The following is a 23,424-nucleotide window of genomic DNA, read 5'->3' as shown; positions in this document are numbered from 1 at the left end:
TGGTGAAGGAAAACATCGTGAGGAAACCGGACTAATCCTAACAAGGCCTAGTTTACCTTCTGGGTTGGAAGGTCAGATGGCAGTCGCTTTCGTAAAAATTAGTGCCTACGCCAAATCTTGGGATTAGTTGTCAAGCGGACCCTAGGCTCCCATGAGCCGTGGCAAAATGCCGGGACAACGCGAGGAAGAAGAGAAGTTGCATTATAGATATAGTTGAGACCGGTTCATGGGTGTCTATTGTTGCCCCTGAGAACGGGGTTCTACATGACATTAAAGCTCTCGAAGAAGCCTCTACGTGTTGGATCTATATCCCCACGCAAGCCTATCAAAAGACCGGGATTTGAAGGCCTGTAAAAACTAAGAAGATACAAAAAATAAGTCAGATAACTTGGATTACTATAACTAGCTTAAATCTAATATAGGCCATTGAGGCATTGTACCAAGGATGCTGGCGCGTTTCCTCGTTGTATCACATTACTGATACGTTGTGCGAGGAAGCCGCCAGCTGTTTGGTCACTAGTTACGCCAACCAGACGCTACTGCAAAAAACTTGTGGGCGCTGGGACTGGTGCTTTTACATTAGTCCGTAGGAGGTGGGACAGTGCCAGTGTCTACACAGGTAGCATCCCACACTAACATCCCAAGTAAAATAACTTAAACATCAAGTCAGTCTGACTTGCATTCTAAAATTAGAACTGATACATATCAAATGTAACCACATTGTGTATGAGAGTGTTCATTCAGAATATTTCCAAGACATCATTTTAATGGTAATGTGACAAATGTGGTTAGCACCAAGGGCTGGAATTGTCATAGCAAAAATTTTAATGTCAAGGTGAGAGACTAAATTATGTCAACAAATTTAAAAGTTTTTCAAGAGAGGTATGGGCATTGTGAATGTCATCTCGCTCTGTGTGGTAGGGCACAGCACAGCGGATGTCATTCCAGATCTAGAGCAGAGCCCAACTGGGGAAGTACCTCCACCTTACAGAAAGTCGCAGCCAAATAAGACTAGACCCTACTCATAGTGTTGTGTTCCTGCCGGTGAGTAAGGTTGCCAGAGCTCAACGAGGGTGGGAGGGGGTTAGGGTCGGCAACGCGCATGTAACTCCTCTTGAGTTGCAGGCGTACATAGGCTACGGATACTGCTTACCATCAGGCGGGCCGTATGCTTATACTTCATACAATTTTGATAATCGAAACTGAAATTTTTCAACATTGTATGAAATTAAAAAAAATATATTTTATAATTTTTTATATAAGTATCTGCTTTCACATTTATTCAAAATGAGATTTACAAGGTTTTAAGTAAAAAAATATATATATATTTTTTTTTTTTTTTTTCTATTCATTTTTAGGTGAAATTAAAAAAACTTAACTTTCGAAAAATTATATAACATTGGAATAAAAATGTTTTTCTTCTTCAAAACTTATAAATCACACGTTCAAATAGTATGAAAACAGATACTTAAAAAAATTCTAAAAAATATATACAACTTTATTTTTTGGATTTCATACAACATACAAATTTACAAAGTGGTTGAGCACCCTCATTGCCGTTTAGATAAAGTTACAAAACTTGGTTAATTTTTTTTTTTTTTAATTTATTGAGAAACAAACGGTCTTAAAATAAACATATGAGCAACTTAGCTAATAGGGAGCGTGCATGAACTGTAGGAGGCAGCACATGAGCCGTCAGATTTATGGCGCGAGGCGTAAATATGAAGTTTATTGTTCCGATGTAGCCCACAAGATGGCAGAACCTACTATGCACAAGAAAACACGTGACGTGTAAATGTGCATATTTATGGTTCCGATTCAGGCCACAAGATGGCAGACCCTCCAACGCGCACGGTCCCTATAGCTATACATTGATTTCGTTATAGACCTATAGTTTCCTAATATTTTATCAGCATAATAATTAACAAGGGCCTGTTTCATAAATTTCGGAATGTCCAAGTGAAGTCCTGGATAAGGTACTTGCTTCGCTACTTGGACATTGCGAAACAGGCTCAAAGTGTAACAAAATAACGAGGTGCCCCGTCGGAAAATTCTAATTCTAATGCAATAATTCCATTATGTTTTAACATTGATTAATCGGTGTGGGTAAAAAGCCTCCTCCAAAGAAATCCAGGTTGCCCTATCCTTCGCAATGTCAAGCTACACAAGGAGACAACGCTATACACATATATAAGTATAGTCTTATACGTATGTCAACCAACGTATAATACCGCCTTAGGCCGCTTTTATACGTCCGTTATTTCCAGGCGCGGATACAAGGGGGGGGCCATAGGGGCAATGCCCCCCCCCCCCTAAAACCCTGGCTCTCACATTACTAAATTGAGTAAATTTTATTTTTTACCAAAAATATATGATTTTCTCAAAATGGCCCCCCCCTAAGCCAAATCTTGTATCCGCGCCTGGTTATTTCGCGTATGCGTAGGCCACCGGGGGCACTTTTACATGTCATTTTTTTACAAACAAAAAAAATACAATTATAAATATGGAATCAGTGAATTATTAGAGATGTATACAGTCTCTAAATGTCGGATTACACAAAAAAAAACTATGATAAAAAAATACAACCAAAAAGCGTCAGAGATAAAATATAAAAAAAAAGATAGTTACATTATTTGTAGAGATGTAAAAGGTCTCCAAGACTTTAATTTTTATAAAATAATAAATAAGTAAAAGACAAGACATTAAATCAGACAGACAGGCACTGAATGACGTGTATCACGTTAATGCCAGAATGTAAACATCGGCGGTAAGCAGCCTTACAAGTCTTTACCGAGTATTATCATATGAGCTATTTATAGAGCTTATAAGGAAAATTATTAAATCTAAGATTATAAATAAAATAATCTCGCTTTCTCGGATCTCATGTTCGAACAGTATTGCCACTTTAAGTAAATCGATCGCAGCGCATAAGGTGGTGAAAATTGGCACTAACAGATGTTAGCGTCTAACATTTCGAACAAGTTGTCTCGAAATGGAACTTAAATTTTACGATTACTCCTGATATATCCATTTAAATCGTTTGGTGTAAGGGACCATTGTAATCTGTATGAAATGCTTAATATAACTAACGTATTTAATTTGATAAATATTAATTACGTGATCTTTTTGCAAAATGATAAAGCATGTGAAGTACTAACTGTTCGTCAACTATTTATATTAAGCACAACACTTAAGCAGCACACCAAAATTCCTTTCAACACTGCATATACTAACAAAAGGCGCAAATATATTATATGTATTCAAACCGTACAAAGAAAACACGTATTTTCATCTAGATTTTTTGTCCTTTTGGGCCCTTATTTGTACAAAAGGTTAAATTCAAAACTAGACTTATACCCACTTAGCTATGCTGGTTGTAAGAATACTCTACGACGCGCCCTTCAAAAAATGACATACGATGATACAGAGAACTAATAGTCGTAAAATCGTCGTTATTAAGCGTCAGTGACGCTTAATAATAAAATGATTTCTTACTGTACTTTGATATAGAATACTTAAATAAGTTAAGTTAGAGATCGCTGTTTAGCGATAAGTCCGCCTGTTGTTACCTACATATTTATACCTTTACATACTTTGTACCTTTTTTTTTTTTTTTTTTTTCACCTTACCAGATTTTTATTGTGTACTATTTATAATTATAATTAAGTGAATGATTACAAATTAATTAATATGGTCCTATTCTGCCTGAAATACAGGAACTCCTAGTTCAGGCATTTGCAAACTTTTCCTTATCCTTAATCCTTAGTCTTTAAGTGCTAACACTGTACTTATACTGTTTTCAATAAAATTATTTGTATTTTTGTAGAAGATACTTCATACTCAATACATTTATTGCAGATAATTGTTAGAACAGAGGTGGTCTATAAATATAACTATATGCGTCACATTATGCATCAGATAAGAATGCAGAATGGGTATAGAAAGTTATCCTTAAAAGATAGACATACACCGTCACTGACTTTTTTATAGAGCCATGAAAGAAACATACATTGTGTTGTTATATGTCAAACGGATTGGGCACCGTTTACGATTAAAGATCTTAGCCAGCGTGATTTTTTCCGACTTCATTAGCAAATATCGTCATATTCCAACCAATTTACACAAAACCTTAAACAGATTATAAGCATAATTTTAAAAGTAATACGGGACTTAATCGCGTGACGTTACGTTCGTGGTCACAAAAACCCGCGCAGCAAGTTGTTGATACAATTCCTCGCCAGTCTGCCTGTGACCACGAACGTAACGTCACGTTTGAAACGTCAGGCTATATAATAAACGTAAGTATACGCGATTAAGTCCGGTATTAGTTTTAAAATTATGAATAAAATACGTGTTGGTTTAAATCAAATTATAAACCTTAACCTTTCTCAAGAACCACTCTATTCATAGGCGAAAACCGCATAAAAATCCGTTCAGCAGTTTATTACGATGTTTAGATTCAGATCAAGCTAAGTTGGCAACGATTTTGAGAGACCAGCGTCATATCATAGAAGTTTGACGTTTAAAAAACAACTTTCAGTCTAGGCTATCAAAATCGCTGCCAACTTATCTTGGTCGGACTCTACTTACTTCTCGCTTATGCACGGTCCCAATAGTCACCAGCAGTAATATCAGTATATCATCACGAAGTGCTAAAAAATATCTGTCTTAACAAATTCACTGCCAGCAACGCAAATATGCGTTCATCGTCATATAAGTATGTTCCTAGGCCACGCCCCCTGGCAGTGAATGCCCGGCCACGCGCGGCGGCGGCAGCGGCGAGAAGCGGCCATAGGTTGGAGTGAGACACAGCGAACCGACCTTTCGTTCCCACCTACGGCCGCCGCTCGCCGCTGCCGCCGCCGCGTGAAGTCGTGGCCGGGCCGTAAGACTGTCTTTATTCACGAATCGTTGTGTAAGTGTAAGGCCTAAGTGGACGCTCGTAGCGGAGCGTTCGGCGGGGCGTGCAGCGTGCACTAAGGCCGCTCCTATACGTTTGCATTTGTTTAACATGCACGCCGCACGCCCAACTCGAGCGTCCACTCAGGCCTTACACTAAGATGTTATTGTAAGTTACGGATTGCATTTGCATTGAGAGGGTTAATGATTATAAATAATTAAAAATTGTATTTGCATTTGCGTTACTTTAAGCTGCTATGCGAATTTTTATATTAATTTATTGCTACTCAATATTTAGCGTTGGTCTCTCTTTGACTGTCCTTTAATGGCTCTTCTACACGATGGACCATTATACTGGCCCACTAAGATGGGCTAGCGTGTAGAGAGGGTAGTGGTGTCGGATGGCTTATGCCGCGGCGGGATAGCGATCGGATGGCCACTGTGTCGGTTTTTCGTCCGCACATCGAAAGTAGTGGGCCAGCGATGGTGCGTACGCATCTACACGTGGCCCATTCCGTTGTGCGTGCTCTCAACCATCGCGTGGCCATCTCGCTGGTCCAGTGTTGGGCCATTGTGTAGAGGAACCATCACTATCGCATGGCCATCTCGCTGATCCAGCGCTAGGCTATCGTGTAGAGGAACCATCTGTATGTACATGTTATGCTAGATTCCGTCTAAACTAACTTCGCACCGATTTTAACAGAACCAAGTGAGGTAGTGTCATTTAATGTAAAAAGCAGCGGTATCATGGTCGCATTTTTATCACCTATCATGTCATGCGTCATTTACATACTTGTTAGAACGTGACAGGCATGGTGACAAATGATAAAGAGCCGACCATCTTAGCCCTACTGATTGTTAACACTCAACTAATAATTCGTAAATCTTCATAGGCTCGGGCCGTATGCTTGTTTGCCACCAACGTAGTATAAAAAAAAACGGTTTTGAAAATATCGGTATTTACCGGTCTATTTTGGTTTTACTCCGAACTTTCATAAGCACACGAACGTTTTAAGAACTTTATTGTAACGTAAATAAACCGGTTTATTCGACGAGCGACAAGACGACTGGCTTGGTGGTGTACCGCGCAAGCAAAGACACCGACATAGGAATAAACTGGTTTTTATTGTTGTAAACCGGTTAATCTGACAAGAACTTTATGCAAATGTGTTTCTAAAAACCGGTTTAAAAATAATAATTTTACGAATGAAACCGACATTAAAAGTTTTTGCACCAAGTACATGATAACTGTTTGAAAAAACCGCCTTCTGAGCCTTGCTTCATACGGAAACAAAGCTATCAGCTTGGCACCCCTGCATACTGCAGTTTTGCTGACTGTACATCAATTGTCAGTTAAATGTTACTGTTAGTACGGTCGCCATCAGATATATCGGAGCGACCGAGGTGCTCAAAAATATCTGAACGCGCACTCTATCGCCTTAACAATAGTGGCGTGTTTAGATATTTGTTTGACGACCGGTTTGGCCTAGTGGGTAGTGACCCTGCCTACGAAGCTGATGGTCCCGGGTTCAAATCCTGGTAAGGGCATGGATATTTGTTCCTGAGTCATGGGTGTTTTCTATGTATTTAAGTATTTTTAAATATTTATATATTATATATATCGTTGTCTAAGTACCCTCAACACAAGCCTTATTGAGCTTACTGTGGGACTTAGTCAATTTGTGTAATAATGTCATATAATATTTATTATTATTATTTATTTGTGAGCACTTTAGCCGATAGATATATCTGATGGCGACAGTATATACGTACGCGTAGGTAATTGACAAGGTTTACAGCGTCGCCTTATAAATAATATTCTAGATACATCGATCGCTCTTACGCCCTTGACTTTGAAATATTTTATTTATCCCGACCACCATATCTATTTCTGTTATGAATATAAAGTCGACGTCATTGGTTATATGTTTAGGCTCAGGACCGCTTCGGCCTCAGTTTCATTTCGTCAACTTCTTAAGTAGTTCTCATTCGCATTTGGTCTACTGTTCCGATTCGCCAGCATTCCTATATCGTCACTTTCTTATCTCGCCCGCTTTCTTACGTGGGCCACTGTAGTAACTTGGTTATATTCCTAATTAGACTACAGTGCCGATTCGTCAACACTCCTAATTCGTCCATAGTGCTTACTCGTCAACATTCCTATTTAGACCACAGTGCCAACTCGTCAACTACACTTGCCTATAAGATTTCCAATGAAACACTGCCTTTAGACTTTACCTTACCGTTTATCCTAGGTCGATAAAAGAACGCGGACGAGTTGGCACTTTGGTCGAAATAGGAACGTAGACAAAAATGGTATATTGACGATATCAGAATAGATATTGGACGAGTTGGCACTATGGTCAAAATAGGAATTTAGACAAAATGGGGTATTGACGATATAAGAAAGTGGACGAGTTAGGAAGGTTACGAATTAGGAATTGTAGGGTGACGACATAACACTGCGGACGATTTATGGAGATGACGAAATGAAACTGGGGCCGAAGCGTTCCTGAGCCTATGTTTACGCTTTGCACCTTACTCCTTTTGTAATAAGACTTAAAATGGCAACATATCTTTGACGTCTACTGTACGGTCGAGTTCATTTTTTCACCTTAATGCAACGGATGAAGTTGAAAAGATGTGGACATATTTATGAACTCAACTGTGTATAAAGTCCGTCTAAGGGTAGTATTCAATCTATCCAATATCTTTATACATTTAGTTAAATTTTATTTTCTAGGTTAGGGGGGGCAGCTGCCCCCTGTGCCCCCCTCTGGCAACGCCTTTTGTCAGTCAAGTATGGCGCTGACCATACATTGTCAGTCAGTGCAAAACTTACGTATTTTGACTATTTTTTGTGTGTAAAGGCGGGTTTCCACCAGTGTGCGGCACAAGCATATGCAGTACGAAAATGTTTGTGCCGCACAGTGCTGCACACTGGTGGAAGTCGCCTTAAGTCGCCTAGTCATTATAAGCTTTGCTTACTTTGGAATTATGGCCCAAAATGTCAGACCTCAACGAGGGACATTGGGGACCTTTTACATCTCCAGATTTAATGTATTTTTAACCATAGAGACTATACATCTCTATTGTATTGTAGTAATTATTTATTTTAAGATTAATATAATGTAATGTTTACCCTGGTATTGGCTGTTGTATTTATAAATGTTGTTATGTATTTTTCCTGTCATCTATATGATGTTACTATAAATGTTGTATTGACTTGTAAAAGAGCCCTTGAGGCCTACTTGCAGAATATTTTTTTTGAATTTAGAATGGGTGCGAAGTGTTAGGGTCGGTATGTACACCTCTGGAGGCGTACATAGGCCAAGGAGTCTGCTTACCATCAGTCGGGCCGTACGATTGTCACCGACGTAGTATAAAATAATATTTTTTTTTTAGTCGAATTTCTAAACTGAAGACATGATTTAAGTTCGCTGTGTTATATTAGCTATTGCAATAGTCAGGTATCGATAATTTTTATTGTTTCGAGTGTTTCTTACATTCATCGAATAATTTATATTAGATATAGTTTATTTATTTAACCCTTTGAACGCTACGCATTTAACACACGTATAAGTTTTTTACGCGCTTGTACCAATAATCTTGGCGAGTGCTTGATTTTTTTTAAAATTTACTTACAGCCCTCTAAATTTTGTAGAAGCCGATTGCGAATTTATTTTATTATTTCTAAAATTTAATTTAGATTATTTAACAAATTTTATGGTTTAACTGACGTGCTTTTTAGTCACTCTAGCGACATGTTTCGGAGAGCCTAGGCAGTACCGTCTTTACCATAAGGGCACACGGGGCCCATGCCCAGGGCCCCCATCCTCAATGGCCCCGAAACACAGACTGTAACAGTATATTTAATTACCCATATTAACTAGAAGATCATAGTAGCAAATGTAACCTTAATTTGCTTTCTTTACTTTCCAAAAGGGCCCCAAATTCTTGTGCCCAAGGGCCCCAGCATAGTTTAAGATGAATTTGAGCTTAGGTTTCCTTTTTCAAGCACTGACAGTGCGAACAGCGTTCACAACGGCCGTGCTTCGCGTACTGCATACGCTGTAAAGTCAAAATATTTAATTTGTGACCCATTTCGTTCCTGTAGGGCTACGATGGTTGGCTCTTTATCATTTGTCACCATGCCTGTCACGTTCTAACAACTATGTAAGTGCGATCGTGACGGGCATAGTGACAAGCGATAAAATTGGAACCATGCTGCCACTGCATGTCAATGTTAGTATGAGGTCTCAAGTTATATACTTTATTCATGTAGGCCTAGCAACAAGCACTTATGAATAGTAAGACAGTATTACATATAATTATGTTAAGCTAATTATCAGAGCAATGTATTGATGTTGTAAATATTATTCCATATATAATACTAATGAATATAATTCATAGATCAAATTTAATACTAAGAAAATCACACAATATCGTCATACCAAAAAAAAAAATTGTATAAAAAATACTAGTCTAGAATGTTTCTAGAATAAATTCTAAAAGTACATGCATTGGAATATCCATTTCATCATCATTATTCAAATATAATAAATAATTAATCATTTCGAATCACAATTAATCCCACGTTGTTTTATCATTCATGTAGTCTTGTGTGGTATAATAAGCTTTAGAAATAAGTTTACGCTTTACATGATACTGCAAAAAACATTCCATCTTAAATTTATTAATTGATAACTCAGCAATATGGTTTGGAAGTTTATTATAAAATCTTACACAATTACCCATGAATGATTTTTTAATTTTATGGAGCCGAGTGAAGGGCACGGCGAGCTTATGTTTATTTCTAGTATTAATATTATGAATGTCACAATTTTTCTTAAAATCGGCAATATTTTTATGCACATACAGAATATTCTCATAAATGTATTGACAGTCTGTCATTATGTCAATTTCCTTAAAATCTCTAAGTGAGTCTCTATGGTTCATTTTATATATTGCTCGAATAACCCGATCTGTCTCTAGCGACTTTCACATTGTCACTGTTACAAGGTACGAAACTGGTTACAGATTAAATCTTTTGACTGTATGTCTAGTATGTTTCACGACGGTTTGAATTCGTTTTTTAGATCATTATTAACTTACGATGTATTATTTGTTTTCAGTAAGGAGCTGGAGTCACTTGGAGCACACTGAATAACACAGGTAAGAACGTAACTGAACTTTCTAATATGACAATTTAATACAGTAAGCACTCGGTAATCCGGCACGTCCAGTGATCCGGCAGTTTTTGACTTGGATGGCCCGCTCTGTAATCCGACGTTCGGCTGTGTAATCGCTGTTTGCATTGTTTATGTGTTTTCGTTCCCGCTCGGTAGTTCAATCTTGGGCAATACAAAGTTTTAGATGACACTTTACTGACTTTGAGGAAGTTTATAGTTATAGTATAAAGCCATTTAAAAAATATATTTTTTTTTCATTAAAACTTCATCTTCCGCAACCGAAAACGATTTACACGATAATAATGAGACCCAAAATAATTCGGCATGGGGGAAAATTTTCCAGTGTTGGATTACCGAGCGCCAGAGCCCGTACATTTCATGCCGTTGACAGAAAAATGACGTCACGCTACATAGAGTATGATTCCAATCGGTATTTTCGTAATAATTAATCATTTGACAACCTCTTTAGCTAACTGATACATATACTTGTCAATCAGTACAGAATCGTCTAACTGGCTTTCATCTTATTGTCACTCAAATAAATAATAGATTATTATTTTGTTAAATAATGCATATTTTTATTTTTTTAACAGCGTAACAAGCTTTAATTGGCGTTACAAGTATTTATTTTTCTACCCGTCAATAAGTAAGTTCTCTAAATTTGTAGTGTTTTTAAAAAACTCCCTGTATGTGAAATGACGTAATTTATTACGTCATTTTTGCGTCAACGACATGAAAAGTACGGGCTCTGCGCGAGCGCCTACTGTACCATTTTATCATATTATTTTGATTGTAATTTATTTTCGTGAGATGACTGTTAACACATTCACTGCCGGGAACGCACCTGGTGGGCGCTCGTGAACTTTGTTTTGTACGCAGCTATAGCCCACCGGTTTCTGGGGTAGTGCGCCGTTTTTTGTCTGGCAGTGAATGTGTTAACATGACTTAGGCCTCGGTCGTTCTAACCCGCCGCCCGCGGCCGGCAGCGGCCCGTCGCCCGCGGTGTCTGTATGGTGTGTTCGTAGATGTTCGGGGGCGGATGTCCTAATACTCATTTACCATACTATCAATATCCAGGAAGGAACACGATGTTTGTGACGTGAAGTGGTCGATCAGGATCACCTATCCTCTTAAGTTCGTATCAGAACACGATCGGACCCGTGTCAAATTGATTGCACTGTGTTATAGGTAAAAAACTTAAGTCACCTGTTGTATGTAGTTGTGCCGTGTTCGAATAGAAAATACATGTTTAAAAGACACACACAAACAAAACAAATGTCTATTCGAACACGTCACAACTACATACAACAGGTGACTTACTGAAGTTTTTTACCTATAGTTAAGTATACCGACAGTTGGGTATGACAGAACAGGCATCAGTGGAAATGAGAGCGTTGAGAATTGTGTGCGGTGTGAGATTACAAGATAGAATTAGGAACAGTGTGATAAGGGAAAAGTGTGGACTGAACGAAGATGTAGTGACAAAAATTGAGAAATGTATGTTGAGATGGTTTGGACACGTGGAAAGAATGAGTGAAAGAAGGCTAACAAAGGGAGTGTATAAGGGAGAAGTAGAAGGGGTAGACCTCGGTGGACTTCATCTGATCATTCTGAAGATAGGCCAGGTCAAGAGCACCCTAAACCGGCGAGCGTGTATGAGGAATGTTATGAAAGTAAAGGAAGCGAAAGAGGTATGTCAGGATCGTAGCAAGTCGAAATCCGTGGCCTCTGCCGTGCCTACCCCTCCGGAAAATAGGCATGATTATATATATATACATATATTACATTTGTTACATTATATATTTGGATTACGCAAATATGACCACGTCTCTGAATTTCGTACCCAGCTCAAGTGGCTCCCTATTCGTCATCGCCGTAACTCTCATATTCTTGTACTTCTTTATAACATTCTTTTCAACCCCTCCACCCCTCTATATCTTAAAAAGCGTTTCAACTATCTTTCCTCGGTCCGCTGTGCGGAGATGCATCTCCTTGCTCCACCACCTTCATCATCAAAATTTTATAGCAACTCTTTTTCTTTTCGTGCTGTTCGGTTGTGGAATGCTTTGCCAGGTATACTCTTGGCTCGTCTCAGTCGTTTTTTGTATCGTTCTTAAATTCGTCCCTTTCTGCTTTCGTCACCCATTCTTCATTCGTCACTGTCGATATTTGGCTATTTCTTATTCCGGCTTAGTTCGGTATTCGTCAACATCATCTTTAGGCATGTTCAATGTTAGTCTATGTTGTTTTTAGACTCACTCGTTATTCGTATTTTTTTTTTCACGGCACGTTCGTTGTTGGTCCTATTCGATTTTTGGCAAGTTCTTAATTCATCTTATTCTGCATTCGTCACTTACGCTGGAAGACTTTGTCATCTTTGTCATGTTTGCTGTTTGTCTTTTCCTAGCGTAGCGTTGGGTATTAGTAATGAAGGAAGCCATAAACAAGAAACTTTATGTTTTCATTTCCTGATGTTATCGCCTACATTTCGGAACTGATTTGAAACAATATACAGGTTGGAAAGATCGAATGCCACATGAATGGCAACTGCCTTAATCATTGTAAATAGCACATTATGTGTATAGGAGACCTACCAGTCACGGGACAGTAGTGTCCGGACCTTTGGAAGGCGTTAGCTTCGTTATTATTATGCTTTGTAATTTTTCATTCATGCCGCCTAAAACAAACCAATAAACTATATAGTCAAATAGTGAGTGGGGCGAATATCGAAAGAGATAAACAGAGAATGTGTTCAACAAAAAAATATATAAATTACTAAAGAGGCGAAATAAGAAAAACACGAACTTAGAATAGTCCCAAAAACGACAAGACAAATAAAGAGTGAGTCTAAAAACAACATAGACTAACATTGAACAAGCCGAAAGATGATGTTGACGAATACCGAACTAAGCCGGAATAAGAAATAGCCAAATATCGACAGTGACGAATGAAGAATGGGTTACGAAAGCAGAAACGGACGAATTTAAGAACGTGACAAAAAACGACTGAGACGAGCCAAGAGTATACCCTTTGCCATTAGACATTAGACGTGCTAAATCCCTTCCCGTTTTCAAAAATCTTTTGAAGACTCACTACCTTTCGCTGCCTTAACTTGCCTTTATTTATGATTGTATAATATATAATGTATGTATGTATATATGTATTTATTTTATTAGTATGTAGGTATGTATTATATTGTTTGCGTCTTCATTTTGTTGAATTATATGTATATCGGCACTACCCGTTCAATGTTGTAAGTTCATTGTTTCCTGCTACCCAAAGGTTGTCTGGAAGAGATCGCTTCTTAGCGATAAGACCGCCTGTTGTTACCTAACTTTTACGTGTTTTTTCATTTCCTGTCTATTTTTAAATGTATGGTGCACAATAAAGAATATTTACTTACTTACTTACTATATTTACATTAGTTACAATTAATTATGACTTTAGTTTTTCAAATCATTTTTATTACTGTTTCCTGTTCAGGCCGCCGCGATGTCGCAGCAATACAGCCTCAGGTGGAATAACCACCAGCCGAACTTCATATCCATGTTCACTACGCTGCTGAACACCCAGACCCTGGTGGACGTGACCCTCGCGGCGGAGGGCAAGCATCTGCAGGCGCACAAGATCGTTCTCTCCGCGTGCAGCACTTACTTCCAGGTACGTGGGTTAATATCCATGTCCACGATGCTACAGAACGCCCAGACCCTGGTGGACGTGACCTTCGCGGCGGAGGGCAAGCATCTCCAGGCGCACAAGATCGTTCTCTTCGCGTGCAGCACTTACTTCCAGGTACGTGGGTTAATATCCATGTCCACGACGCTACAGAACGCCCAGACCCTGGTGGACGTGACCCTCGCGGCGGAGGGCAAGCATCTGCAGGCGCACAAGATCGTTCTCTCCGCGTGCAGCACTTACCTACTTCCAGGTACGTGGGTTCATATCCATGTCCACGACGCTACAGAACGCCCAGACCCTGGTGGACGTGACCTTCGCGGCGGAGGGCAAGCATCTGCAGGCGCACAAGATCGTTCTCTCCGCGTGCAGCACTTACTTCCAGGTACGTGGGTTCATATCCATGTCCACGACGCTACTGAACTCCCAGACCCTGGTGGACGTGACCTTCGCGGCGGAGGGCAAGCATCTCCAGGCGCACAAGATCGTGCTCTCCGCCTGCAGTTCTTCCAGGTATGCGGTTTCATAATCTATGGCAACAACCACGAGGACACAGGAAGGTGCTTATGGAAACAATTCTGAAGACTTTTATGTTGTTTTTGTTTCTTATATAAATCAGGTTTAATAGCAGCGATCATGAAATTTGGTGCTATGTAGGTATTTTAGACAGGTCTATTAGTAGTTTACGCGTCTCTCTCTTTAATCCGTCTCTACCCTTCGGGTGTAGACCTTCATTTTACGTCACTCGTCACGGTTCTGTGCGACCTGGAGCCACTTCCCCGCAGTCCTCTAGATGTCGTCATCCAAACGCATCTGGGGTCTACTTTGAGGGGTCTACTCGAGTAGTCGTTTACTCCACGAATCGGTCTTTCGTTCTATATGACCAGCCCTTTCCCACTTCAATCTGGCTACGCGTTCTACAACATCGGTGATCTTGCTCTGTTGTCTGCAACCCATTCGTTTTACGGTCTCTCAGTGTGAACCCAACTTGAGAGTTTAAGCGTATTTCTGCACATTTATTGGGGACAGCTCGTCCCCAATTAGAATTGCCAACCTTATCCTACTAAACGGCCTCGCTTCTGCCCTTTGCTTTCAACCAGCACCAGCAATTCTCTATGTCCTGTGCCATCACCATGAGTTTTACGCGACTCAAAACGCAGTGCATCTGGCTTGCACCAATGTCAGTACCGGGGAGATGCATTGTGAATTAGTTTACGCATTCACTAGCAAATATATCAGTTTATCTTGGTTTTGACGACTGGTTTAGCCTAGTGACGACCGGTCTGGCCTAATGGGTAGTGACCCTGCCTATGAAGCTGATGGTCCCGGGTTCAAATCCTGGTAAGAGCATATATTTGTGTGATTTACACGGATATTTGTTTCTTAGTCATGGGTGTTTTCTATGTATTTAAGTATTTATAATTATATATTATATATCGTTGTCTAGGTACCTACAACACGAGCCTTATTGAGCTTACTGTGGGACTTAGTCAATTTGTGTAATAATGTCCTATAATATTTATTTATTTATTTCACTAAAACCGGCAATATCTATTTCCTTTGTAGTCATTATTTATTACTTAAACACTACTTTACTAAACTGTTTATCATTTTCCAGGCGCTATTCGTCGATAACCCATCCCAGCACCCCATCGTGATCCTCAAAGATGTTAGCTTCGCAGACCTCCGAACCATGGTGGACTTCATGTACTGCGGGGAGGTCAATGTTACCGAGGAACAATTGCCACAGGTTAGCGATTTTCTTGTTGCATCCTAAGGGCACTATAAGCAACCTAATCTTCAGATTTTTAAATTAAACTTGCGACCATTTGTTACGCCTTAATGTCATGATTTATTTATGTTTACATTTAAGATAGCAGTTAAATAATAATTATACCGTGACAACATTATTATGTTACCCCGATTAATACAGGGGTAGTTGGAAAAATAACATTATACTGAACACGATTTAACATTATGTCAAAACACGGTAGTTTTAGCAGGTGGTGGGGACACGGTAAATGTTGGACAGGCTCGTTCACTTGGGTTGAGGCTGTCAAAGAGGAAGCATCGTAATGAACTGGTTAGGTCAGAGTACCTGGAAGCATCCCGGTTGCTGTAGTAGTAATAGTTTAGGGTAACCATGCAATAAGAAGCACAATAAATCAGAAGTGTTAACGTACCACTAACCCACATTGGGATTTTGAGATTTATTTTGATTCCTAAGTTTTATGAAACGTAAGTTATAGAAATAAAAAGTATTTTATTTCATGATTTTAGGACGATTTACATGCTTCAGATATATGTTTTTGGCGCCTGCTTGTAAGTAATTATTATATGTATTAGCAATTTAAAAAAATGCATGATGAAGTTGCAGGTAGCTTTAAAACTCGTGAGTAAAAATAGTCATTAAGAAGTATATCTTACCACTTCTTTGCAAGCAACTGAAAACAATAAATTGGCTGGTAGTTTATTGTGATAGATAATGAATTTATGATAATTTAGACAGATAATATTAAATGATTGTTGTAAATCATATGATGGCCCAAGAAAGTTAATTAAATATATATTATGATAATAAAAGTTCCTTTAAGACATCAGTATATGAGGCATCATGACCAGAAATAAATTAGTTTTGTCATTTTTACACATGGAGTAGGTTATGCTTTCCTATATATTTTTTTCTTTGATAAGAATTTTTAAAAGCATTTATGTATTTCATTGTTGTACACGTCATGATTTATGTTCAATGCAGCAGTTTTAGTTAAAGCTATACGAAATCAGTGAATTGGTAGTAGTAAAATAGAATACCTCGTTGGACAGCACTAAAATGCGAAATAATAAGTACCTATTTATAGACATATTTTTGTCGAAATAAATACCTACGTTTAATGGTGGCAGTGACAGTGTTATACAGGTGACAGTGTTACACATGTTATCTGTAAATTTTACTCCAATTTAGCTAAAATTGTATGAGACTCATAGTTTATTTATGCTAATGAAAGCCTTACAGTTGAAAGCGGGCTAGCATAAAAATATAAGTAAATACAGATACTTATTTAAAGTAAGCTAGTGTACAACAACGTAAACAAGCGTTTTGTGTAGTATATACTTATGTAGTTTTAATAACATGAGTAATATTAAGAGTTTGGACGTGAAAGATGAGATAAATAGAATAGCAGATTCATAATGTGAGCGTACATTATGGTAAATTTACATGAGCGAATGTAAATTAGATGATAGTACTTCATAATGTGAGCGTACATTATGGTAAATTTACATGAGCGTATGTAAACTAGATGATAGTACTTCATAATGTGAGCGTACATTATGGTAAATTTACATGAGCGTATGTAAATTAGATGATAGTACTTCATAATGTGAGCGTACATTATGGTAAATTTACATGAGCGTATGTAAATTAGATGATAGTACTTCATAATGTGAGCGTACATTATGGTAAATTTACATGAGCGTATGTAAATTAGATGATAGTACTTCATAATGTGAGCGTACATTATGGTAAATTTACATGAGCGTATGTAAATTAGATGATGATAGTTTTTCATAATGTGAGCGTACATTATGTAAATTTACTTGAGTGTAAGTAAATTAGAAGATGATAGTTTGACATAACGTTCTGACGTTGCATTATCTTATACCTTTGAACGAGCAATTCTTGTATATATATATATAGTTTTCTGTGGTCTCGGAAACGGCTCTGGCGATTTCGCTGAAATTTGGTATATGGGGGTTTTTGGGGGTGTACAGTCGGTCTAGATTAGTCTTGTGTTTGGGAAGGCACGTGTTTTCGAGTTTTCATGCGTTTTTCTTTCGACGCAGAATGTGGTCGCTGATTTCGTGTTACTGGCCACTGTCCGTCTGGTCCGGCGGGTCGGGACGCGGACGGCTAGAAACGAGTGTTACGGGTTCGAATCTCGCCCGTTGACTAACCTTTGTTTTTTTTTATATGTTCAAGTTTATATATAATTTTTAATTTTTATTGTTTTGGACAGGTTTGGTTTGGTAAAAAAATGAGCTATGTAATAAGAGAAATTGGCAATAGATGGCGTTACTCTGTGACAAGTGCTGTAAGGTTGAATTCGATTGTAAATAATAATAATTGTCAGTTCACATTTTACTTTTTAAGTTTATGTAGATTATCACCTATTATACGCCACCATATTGCAATGGTAGTTGTAGCCGAGCGGAGCTCGGTCGCCCAGGTACTAGTAATTTTAAATGAGCGTATCTAAGAGATCTTAATGAAACATAAAGAGATTTGTTATGGGCTAGAAACCTGAAATAGACAATCCTTTTTTTTTATTTTATTAATGAGATAATTTAATTGGGTTAAATGACACTATACTTATGTATAATGTGACAATGGATTTTGACAGTGTGTAAATTTAAATGCATTGATTCTAAATCACTTATTTAGTATTAAACGACAATATAGAACTTGGAAAGAAGTTATGATAATTAAACTCATGCAGAGTCTGTGTAAAATTGCTGGTCAATCATATGGTCTACTAGTATGATTTAAAGTTACGCAGGTACACGATATATAATAACAATGTGAGAGAGCATTATGGTAGCTTAACATAAGCGAAGGTAACTTAAGAGAAGTTAACTCAAGTTTTTGTATGACAATAATAAATAATATATTTATTAGCATGAGAGCGAGTATTGAGAGTTTGTTGTATACAGAACTATTCAGTGTCAGTGCCAGATGATAGTTTTGTTAAAGACAACAAAGAGCGAAAGACATATAATTTATAACGAATTTGTTTGTTTCACTGATGAAAATATTTTATCACGTCAGCAGCTCGAACAAGGGTAATTTGCTGCTTAAAAACAGTGAGCAAAATCACATTTTGCTCACCGAGTGAGACAAAATAACATTCAAGTGACCTTTAGAGTCGAATGTCATTTCAACGAGCGGGGCCTAATACAAGTTCGGAATATTTGAACAAAAAAAGTGCATACGTAATTCAACGGTATATTGACGGTTTATAATAGACCCCCGAAATAAGTCAGACCGCATCGTTCCAAAACACCCTACGAGTCTTCATTCGTAATAATTAATTAATGAAATAAAAGTTTAAAATTTAATAAAAACACCATATTTTACGTATTTTATTATACAATCAAAACAAGCACTCAAAGAAATATCAAACTTTGCTTTCTTGTTGTACAAATAACTATTGTTCAATCAAGTTATTTAACTTTTGTTGGACGTGAGAGTGCGTCTAAAATTTGATTATCGATTGACGTGAGCATGCGTCATGGAAGTAGGAAATTTTTTGACGTGAGAGTTCGTCTGAAATATGATTTGTGCTTGACGTGAGTGTGCGTCAAGGAAGTTGAAAATTATTTGACGAGAGAGTGCGTCTTAAATTTGATTTTTATTTGATGTGAGCGTGCGATTTAAATTTGATTTTTGTTTATCGTGAGAGCACGTCAAGGAAATTGTTTTTTATTTGACATGAGCATACGTCAAGGTAGTTAGAAGTTATTTGACGTGAGAGTACATCTGAAATTTGATTTTTGTGTGAAGTGAGCGTGCGTCAAGGAAAGTAAACATTAAAGTACGTGAGAGTACATCTTAATATTTTATTTTTGTTTGACGTGAGGGTTCGTCACGGATGTTGAGAATTAAATGAAATTGTTTGTTTTTTGACGGAAGTGTACACATTGAAATTGCGAATTATAAAATGCGAATGTGCGAATGGTGAATTCTGTATGACTAGTTGCTAAAGATTTGACTATGGTGGTCGCGAGAACGCGACGGATGTTTTTTTTAGTCTAAATAAGATGACTAATCTTTTCTTTGATTGTTCATAAATTATATTCTAACGTGACATTGCAAGTAATATTTACAGTATTTAGTACGATGACGAGAATGCAACTGGTTATTGATGGAATGATAAAAAAAAAATAATTTGTAGCTTATATTGATTTTTAATTCCAACAAGCATACGTATGTATTGATTAAACGGAGATACAGAATCACAATAGTGACTTGTGAGAGCTGTTCGTTCTCTTGAAATGGTTCATATATTTTTTTTATTTTATATATGGTTGAAATTAAAATAACCCTGAGCATACGCCTCAAATTTTGGAGAGATGAATCAAACGAAGGATGAATTAGTGAAATTACACTCTTATGAAGATAAGAATTATAGATTTTTATCGACGCTGGCAGTTTAACGACTGTCGTGTGTGGAGATATACTTACGCGATTTTTTTTAAGATATAGAATTTACAGTGGCCTTGTGAGAAGAGAATATAAAGTATAAGTGGGTAAAATGTAAGACAGCGTCTTGATTACAAGTTAGATCGAAATTAAGTTTGATCTCCGTTAAATTCTATAATACAGAGTATCAAATATTTTATTTTATGAAATGAAGTAAAAAAAAAAAAAGTATAACAAAACCTAATGGTTTACATCTATCTAATGATAGATGGTAAAATGAAAAGAGAGATAAGTTGTACATAGAGAACAGATACTGTATGTCTGTGACTATTGTTCGATTGAAATGTGTGTTACAATTAATATTTTTTACAAAAAAATTTGTTAGAATTTGGGGAAGTTTTTCTCTTTTTCTAGGAAAAAACAGTTGTTTGAATTTCGGGTGTTGAGCCAGATGAAGAACGTAATTGAACATGAATGCGTTTAATGCTTGAGCATTGATTAAGGCTCTTGAGTTTGATATAGTGATCCAAAACTAAACTGCAGAAATTTAAACCGTCGTGAGTAATGATACAGTAGCAAGTACGTAAAGTGACTGAGTTCTAACACAGATCGAAGTTTTCTTTCTTTCTTTCGAGTAAAGAGATTTGCCTTTAAGCAGGAAATTGAAAAGTATCGAGGTACTTAGGTAGGTAAGCAGAAGCCGGTATACTAGAGAAAAATATATTGAAAGTTTATACGAGATTGATAAATATAACAGAAATTAATTGTCATTTGACGGGATAAAGAGACTTATAATGGATAGACCAGAGCAGTGTGAGTAATCTTTTTGAGAGGTGGACAAAATGCATAGTTAAAATAGAATAGAAATATTTTATTGACAAACTGTGTACAGGTGATGTCATTACAGACTAAAGTATCAAGTTACCCAGTTTGAACATGAAATTAACTACAAGCTAGTAGTATTTTCATAAATGAATTCTGGGTTTTCTTAATGCAACCAATAATTAAGACACGAAACAGTATTGCAAAAGTTTGCTGTAGTTTGTTAGCTTACTTATAGTAGAACAATTCGTGATCTCTTGTGAGTCGATAGTGAAATGAGAAACAGAAACGTAAATAATGACCCAAACAGTTAAAAAAAAAAGAGAGGCGACAAGATAGAGGTATAATAGAAGATTTGAAAATATGATGCCTGAAAAAATTTAACGCATATGTTCGAACAATAGGATAACTAATAAATAAGTGTTGAACGTAGTAAAAGAAAGGAATTATTAAAATTATTGAAAAAAGACAAAAACAATAGAGCAGAGAGATTGGGTATGTTATAACATACAGCTGTTTCTTTATAATTGATATCGAGAGGAATATGGAACAAAATAGGAGTATAGAAAGATGATTGTATCCTATCAAATACTTAAAAGACATGACACGATTGACTGATTCGAGTTAGCTGATGATCAGGAGTTTATCAAATGAAGTGGATGCTAATAAACCTATCCATGTTTAGTTGAGCTTTTGTAAATATTATAGTAAACACGTCGCTTTATCGATGTAAAAATAAACTTTTGTTCAATTTAATCCACTCAGAACAACATAGTTGACTAAATGACTACTTATACGCAGTCTTGAGGAAAGATGCATGTGTTAGAGTTGTAGCTCCTTTTTAGTATCCAACAAGCTAAATATGATAGTATTAAAAATAGTAAAATGAAATTGTGATAACATTTGACATCTTATATTGGCTATGGATGTTTAGTGTTTTTGACTGAATTTTTGAGTCGCAAACTCTTGTGACAGCGAGTTCGTGAAATTGATTAAACTTTTGGGATAATTAACTCGATGTTGTTGATGATCAGTATTAGAAGAAATATCTTTATATATATATATATATATATATATGTGAAATTTTAAATAATTGTTAATTATTTTCATGTTTCGATAGATTAGACGATATTCATATTGCATTTTGAGATATTGTACAGACATTAGACAATAGAGACATTGTTGTATGAGTATATTTTATGCACACGAAGTTCTAACTATCATAATTTTGAAGTAACTTTAATTATTATTCGAATAAAAAGGTGTTAAATGTATAGAAATGCATTAAATAAGAGATCAGAGGTAATTATCATGGATTAAACGAGATATTCCGTTAAATAAAACTAATTATTATTAATAAAACGAATGAATGCAGATGGACGCATAATGTTGAAGTGATAACTGCTAACAAATAAACAGTAACAGGATAGTGCCTATATAAGCATATGTATACCTACCTATGGAGATTACCAAAATACAAAATGTTATAGTATAATAAATATGTTTTACTGTACGACTTAAATATAGAACAAATATAGTATAGAGTAGACTTCAGACAGTACAAGAGTATCTCAGGTAAACAGATTTTGAGTAGTCGAGATTGTAAAGTAAACAACAGATCGGACATATTGCAAACGATTTGTTGTATCCATGGGATTTGTGACAAAGGCTAACAAGTGAAAAAAAGTAGGCACTTGAGTGTAGATGATGATAATTGCCCTAAATATAGATTACGTAGGGAAACAGGGAAGATAAAGGAACAATTATTCAGAAAGATCAATAGAGAGACGAATCTTTTGTTTGCAGATTGAATGGTGATTATCTAGAATTGGTTGGAAGTTATATTTACATAACTAACGTTTGAAACTTAGCAAACGCGGTGTTCAGTTCGAACGATTCAATATAATTTGTACTTGTAGTACCTATGGGAGTATGCGTTGTAACAGCATCAGTTAGTAGCGATGTTAAAGTTAGATAATTACGACGGGACAGATAAGATAATTGAGTTGAACGCAAATGTACATGGTCATATTTCGCAAGTTGAAAGTATAAAAATATGATACAGATATCCAGAAAACGTTTTAAACTGCTACGTAGTTCCTGAAATTCAAAAGTGGAAGTAGTAAAAAAACGATGTATAATTTATAAAAAAAAAAAAACGAATGAAAAAGAGATGTGTGAGAAAAGAGTGCATAGACGATAGAGATTTGACGTATCTGTAGAGTTATTAGTAGCGTTACAAGGTAAATACGCAATAAATTGTATGTAATAAGCTTAATGAGGATAGTTAGTTAATATAGTATTTACCTGACGATAATAACAAGTAACGCCCAAATAAGCTATAGATATAGGTTTGACAGAACAGTTATTTATTTAATCTTTATTGCACAAAAGAAAACCTTATTTATTAAAAGGCGGACTTAATTCCATGAGGCACATTTGGGGTTATTGTCCTTTTAGTAAAGATATATCTGTTATGGTTTGCTAATTATCATAATTTATATTGTTTACAAAAGTAATACAAGATATTGGAAGAAAAAAAAAGCTCGTAGAGGTTTAAGGCAAGATAATATTAATAAAAATGTGAACTTCGATCAATGACATGAACAATATATTATGGCATAGATGTAGTCCTAG

At 36.7% G+C, this 23,424-nt stretch overlaps 1 protein-coding gene across 6 annotated transcripts in view; it reads left to right on the top strand.

Moving 5' to 3' along the window:
* LOC133526225 (protein bric-a-brac 1-like) overlaps positions 1-23,424 on the top strand; it is a 65,475-nt gene that overhangs the window by 2,742 nt on the left and 39,309 nt on the right. For 5 of the 6 annotated variants that reach the window (XM_061862786.1, XM_061862776.1, XM_061862770.1 and 2 more), the window contains exons 1-2: positions 14,030-14,151; positions 15,385-15,516. In XM_061862786.1, coding sequence (XP_061718770.1) covers positions 14,038-14,151; positions 15,385-15,516 — 246 coding nt within the window. In that variant the 5' untranslated portion in view covers positions 14,030-14,037. Of the gene's footprint in view, positions 1-10,034; positions 10,075-13,574; positions 13,752-14,029; positions 14,152-15,384; positions 15,517-23,424 lie in introns of those variants that run through there. The other variant, XM_061862793.1, reaches the window with a different exon arrangement.

Source organism: Cydia pomonella, chromosome 1 (genome assembly GCF_033807575.1).
Source record: "Cydia pomonella isolate Wapato2018A chromosome 1, ilCydPomo1, whole genome shotgun sequence".
NCBI lineage: Eukaryota > Metazoa > Arthropoda > Insecta > Lepidoptera > Tortricidae > Cydia > Cydia pomonella.
This window is presented reverse-complemented; position numbering and strand designations above follow the sequence as displayed.